At 40.9% G+C, this 6000-nt stretch overlaps 1 protein-coding gene across 1 annotated transcript in view; it reads right to left on the reverse strand.

Moving 5' to 3' along the window:
- Window positions 1-456: 456 nt before the first annotated feature.
- The window catches only part of wdr26a (WD repeat domain 26a), a 154707-nt gene continuing 149163 nt past the window's right edge, over window positions 457-6000 (reverse strand). The window contains exon 14 of the mRNA XM_049583154.1: window positions 457-4613. Coding sequence (XP_049439111.1) covers window positions 4591-4613 — 23 coding nt within the window. The 3' untranslated portion in view covers window positions 457-4590. The remainder of the gene's footprint in view (window positions 4614-6000) is intronic.

Genomic DNA, 6000 nt, shown 5'->3' on the forward strand with positions numbered 1-6000 from the left:
AGGAGTGGACCAACATTCCACAGGCCACAATCAACAACCTCATCAACTCTATGCGAAGGAGATGCATTGCACTGCGTGAGGCAAATGGTGGTCACACCAGATACTGACTGGTTTTCTGACCCCCCCCCCCAATAAAGCAAAACTGCACATTTCAGAGTGGCCTTTTATTGTGGCCAGCCTAACGCACACCTGTGCAATATTCATGCTGTCTAATCAGCATCTTGATATGCCACACCTGTGAGGTGGGATGGATTATCTCGGCAAAGGAGAAGTGCTCACTAACACAGATTTAGACAGATTTGTGAACAATATTTGTGAGGAAATGGTCTTTAGTGTGGATAGAAAATGTTTTAGATCTTTGAGTTCAGCTCATGAAAAATGGGAGCAAAAACAAAAGAGGTGCGTTTATATTTTTGTTCAGTGTATAAAGATTTAGTGAAAGACATCAAAGTAAAGTACCTTTTAAAACCCTGAATGCTTTATTTAAAATATTCATACATAACACTTCTCCTACAGACAACACAGAACAGTACAATCACTTGTTTAATAACATATTTTAAGTGTAAAATGGTTTCTGGCAGAAACTGCCTGCAAGCAAACAAAGTTCCTACATTGGCTTCTTACAGCAAGAGGAAAAAACAAGAGAAGCCTGAAATACTCAGAATAAACAAAGAAAGTCACAAAAGTAGAAACCAGAACACCACATCTGTGACTGAATCAAGTGTGTGTGTGACATCTATTGTTGTGTACCACTAGCATGTGTGTTCCACGATGGTAGAGTTGAAGTTGTTGATAGGCATCTGGGCAGATACACAGGGTTCCCACAGTCCTGCAGTTATCATCCAGGGCTGGAATAGTTTTGAAAAAAATAATTCTCTGTAGAAGCAGTTTGGAAAAATGTCACTAAAATGGAAGTATGGCTGCACAGTAGTCTCAAAACTAATTTTCCGTGTTAGCAGTTGTAATTGCAAATGTGCTGCTTTATATTCCAGCAGTAGTGCAGTCAAGAAAATTTGGTATGAAGTTCAGAAAGAGCAGCTGAAACCTTTAAGGATTTGACAGTAAAGGGCAGGCATGGGAACCCTGAAACACATGGCATCCTGTCTGCCATTTCTACCCAGCCTCATGCCATAACATACAAATATACAGCACATATTACATAGAATATCATATTAGGCAGGATTGTTCTTTTGACTCTCTGAAGGAAAACACTTTGTAGAAGTTCATAATAACTTTATGGTACACTTGTATACAAATGTGTTACAGATTGATTCTTACAGATACACGCTCTATCATTTTGTTACTGTCATCTCAGCTCACTGGTGATGTGCTGAACTTAAAGAATAAGGCCGGCAATTTTCACTTTCTTTTTTTTTCATCATGAACAAATCTCATGCACAGACCCAAAAGAGAATGTATCCTGATAACAAGTATTGTGTGTGTGTGTGTGTGTGTGTGTGTATCCACCCCTTATACAGCTTACTGCTATGTATTATGGAGCTCCACTGTTTTCCACAAACTATTAATCTATGAGTCACACTGTCACTGTTGTGACATGTGACATGCAGACTGTAGTTTTTCACTTAATAATTCACTTAATCCCACTGTACTGCTGTCACAAATACTTACTAGAAAACCAAATGAGGATTAATCCATCACAGAAAAAAGTCCCCAATGCATTCTCTATTTCCTCATGTTTGAGTCGTTGTTGTTAAAATCTACAGTGACCAGCTGCTTTAGGAAATAACTGAGCCTTTTTTAAACATGTCTTTAAAGGGGCTTTATGCCAAATTCAGGGTGTATGAGTTGTCTGAACACAGTTTTCAACATGGAGGTGGCTAAGCCGGCAGGAATCTAAGGGCTTGTTTATCCTCAACATTAGATGCAGAGATGGACAGAGCCTCCTGTCCATGCTCTGCATCTGCATACTGTATGTGTACGTTTTCTAAAAGCTTACAGATACGGACGAAATGGAGCAGTACCATCAGAGATCGTGCAGGCAGTGTAGCTTAGTTCAAGCGAGATATGACCGCTCAAGATGACAATAAAATTAAAATACTGACTGAATTGAATTAGTCAGTTGGGACATGTTGGGATGTATGTAATGGCCTCACAGACCATCTCCATCTTCAACGCTGCCTCTGTTTAGAGGTACAATATTATGACCCCCTCCACCGTTGCCTCGTTTGTTGTTGTGTGAAACTTTTGACTCCGCCCTCTAGTGCCTCCTATTGGCACTATAGATAATAAAGGAATCATGGAAAAATGAGGACTGTGATGTTTGCAACGTTTGAAACAGACATATATATTTTCATACTTAAAGGGAGTATAAATGAGCCTTAACAATGCCATCTCCATGAACAGTGACAAACAACAGCAACAGTGCTGACACAGCTGATGACGTTGACCAGGGGGAAACAGGGCACGGGGGGCACTACACTTCCATGTCAACAACGTCCTGAGCAGTAACTGCCATATGTGTGCAGTGACAAGCAGCAGCAACAAGCTAGCCGGTGGCATGCACATGTGCATTTACATGCACACGTGCTGGACCGACTTCCCACAACAAACCACAGAAAAGCTTGGATTACAACACACACACACACAAAGGGAACGTGACTTCATTCTCTGCTCAGGATGCCATTACTCCACTATATCTTTACATAGCAAACAGTAGTTTGCTGCTATATTAAAGGGGTAATTGTATAGGAGATAGTTGAGGGTTGTATGAAATACTTATTCATAGTCAGTGTATTACACACAGTAGATGGCAGGAGTGCTGAGACAGAGGCTAAGCTATGTACTGCTGTGGAGGGCTCAACAGCAAAACCATTTCTGTCACTCACCTAAAAAAACAAATAAACAAGTTTAAGTATACGCTTTATTGAAAGCATTTTCCCTGCTTTACCTTTTTGTCACACAGCTCGCTCCATTAATGGCTTCAGCCATATAAACAGGCTTGCTGGTCTACTGCTGCTTTGATCGGGTAGTTAGTTTGTGTTATTGTGTGACTTTGGTGAATCTGAACTAACCCTTTTAAACACCAAAGAGACACACACACACACAAATAAAACTGATGGAGGTAGTGATAGACCAGCAGCCCCTGTGTTCAGCAATGTTAAATCACTCGTGTTCCTCAATGGAGTCTGGCTTTGAAAAGAGCGATAGAACAACTTCAGTTCCCTGGCAGAAACTGTCAGAGAAGTAAAACAGTGAAAATACTGTCAATATAGTGCACACGTTTAACAAATATTGTATAGTGGGACTATTTTTAGGTAGCTAAAATAAACTTTAATGCTGACCCCTCCACAGCAGTTCATTGCTTAGCTTCCATGACAGTACTGCTTCCTGCTTCTCCAAACTGAGGATGTGCTGACTGCAATCTTCTGTATGTCATACACTGTCTCAAAGACGACCTTTAAAGATTTCCATTTTTAGGAGGAACCAGTGGGCTTAGAGCTGAGTGTCACAGACAAGGTAGAGTCAGGCAGTTCTGACAAACACACTAACACATTGTTACTTCTGGTCTTTTCATGGAATTTGTTAATAATATGAAACAGAGAATAACACCAGCCTTATCTTGAAATAGCTGAACCAGGATTTTAGGAGCTCTACACGGTACAGTTAGTAATCAGCGAGTGTCTCTTTAAATGTTCCATTTCTACTTAAAAAAAAAAAAAAAAATTAAAAACAAACAAACACAGTGTGAAGTTCATTTTAGAACATGTAACAGCTAAACCAAACAAAGTGAAACTGACATGAAGACAGCTGTTTGTATGAGGGAAGGATGGCAACAGGCTGGGGCAGCTCGGGCTCAGAGGCAGAGCGGGTCATCCTCCAATCTGCATGTGTAAGTATCCTAGAGCAAGACAGATAATCTTTGAACTGGTTTTACACATCAGCTGCGGTATACTCTCAGATAGCATATGACCACTTAACATACTTTAACAGACCTTGCATACTGTGAGTGTAAACCATCCTGTGCAACCCTATTCAACATGCTTATCCCATACTATTCTTTCTCTGGCTATAAGCAGCAAAACTGGAGGGAAAACTCATAAAATGTACTCTGCATTAAAACAAGACAACATAGAATTTTTCATTTAAAAGATACTTTCTCAAGTGGGTGCATCCATCAAATGTTCCTATAGTTAAAATCTCTTAAAAGGTTCAGAAGATGAAAGTGAAAAAAGTTTCTTCATGTGACAACAGAAGAAAACTAAAAACACACATCCTCCACAAGGCGCTGCTAGCCTATCATAAGTCAGTGAACTACTCATGAATAAATATTGTAGCTGATAATAAATAAGAGGAGGTGGGTGGTCCTGGATGGTGCTGAGGGAACAGGTCGGACACGAGAAGGAGGTGGGACAGATACTGGAGGTCGCGGAGCTCAGTTTCATCTGGCCGGCTCTGCTCTTCAATAATGTCACCGAGTCTTACATCTCTGCAATGTGACATCCTGACAAGCAGCAGCACTGGCCTCGTCTCTAGGAAGCTGCTGTCTCATCATCAGAGCTTTCCCTGCTTCATCCATTCAAGTGTTTTCAGAGTCTTAATGCTCCCCAGGTTCACAGCTGCAGCAGATCATCAGCTGTCCATGCTGCAACATTCTAACAGCACAGGAAAGAGACTGAGGTCACACATCATCCTGACATCACCACTACCATCATCATCATCATCGCTACCCTGTTTAGACATGAAGCTGTTCATGGATGTGGCCTGTTGACTACCTTGTTAATGTTTGGCAGGCTGCAGATTCTCCACAGAAGGGCGCTGTTAAAATTTGATTCACATTTGTCATTAGCCACAAACCTACAGCACAGATGCTATTTATAGGGCTGAATCCAAATGTCCACCCTCTGGACCTGCTGACTTAGCCCTCGCAGACTTCAGTTGTACGTACTGAGACACGTTCCCAGTCACCATGTGAAGTCTGTGAGAGCAAAGACTGCAAGCCACTGATATACAGGCCTTAATTCTACTTCACTTGTTGCCCAGGAAATGTTTGGACAACAACAACAGTCATGTACATGGTGATCACTGCTGTCATATTCCTCATGTTGATGAATAGTGTCTGCTCATCTGTCCCTGTAGATAAAAAGATATAAATCCCAGGTGAAGGCTTTTTGTGACTGAACTAAGTATATTATATATATACAGTGGTGGAAAAAAGTTTTCGGACACCCTTAAAATTTTACACAATCTCAAATATTATCATGAAATATTTGTGGAAAAATCTTTTTCGTGTTTCAAAAGGTGTGGCTGCATTAGATACAAACAAATACAAATTATATTTTTTTGTTTATTGTTTACAAGAAAAACTAACAAAACTAAATTCTTGACAGTTTCAATATGTCAGTTCTCAACATTGTCAGTATCAAAGTCAACAAATAACAGAGAATGTGTTCAAAACTGAACAAAAAATAAATAAACCATCACATCATCAAATTAATATTTAGTAGTCCTGCCATTGGCACGTAGTAGAGCTCTAATCCTGGCTGGCACGTTCCCCACGAGCCTTTCACACTGTTGAGGGGTAATCTTATCCCATTCTTCTTGAATTACTGCTTTTAATTCTTCTAAATTCTTTGGTTTATGCTTTGAAACAGACCTTTTGATAATCCACCACAGATTTTCAATGGGGCTCATGTCCGGGGACTGAGCTGGCCACTCTAAGACCTGGATACTGTGCTCCTGCAGCCAAGTTCTACTGGCCTTGGATGTGTGGCAAGGGGCATTATCTTGTTGAAACATCCAGTTTTTACCTCAACGGAACAGGGCACGCGCAGAAGGGAGCATGTGGGTTTTGAGAATGGTACAATACTTGGTAGAGTTCAATGTGCCATCACAGACAGTGAGATGACCAACACCAGCAGCACTCATGCATCCCCAAACCATGATACTGCCTCCACCATGCTTGACAGTAGGTACTGTACATGCTGGAGATAATGCTCGCCTGGCCTTCTGCATACCCTCACATTAGTAGGAGGAAGATAA

This window comes from Epinephelus fuscoguttatus, linkage group LG8, assembly GCF_011397635.1.
Source record: "Epinephelus fuscoguttatus linkage group LG8, E.fuscoguttatus.final_Chr_v1".
Lineage (NCBI taxonomy): Eukaryota > Metazoa > Chordata > Actinopteri > Perciformes > Serranidae > Epinephelus > Epinephelus fuscoguttatus.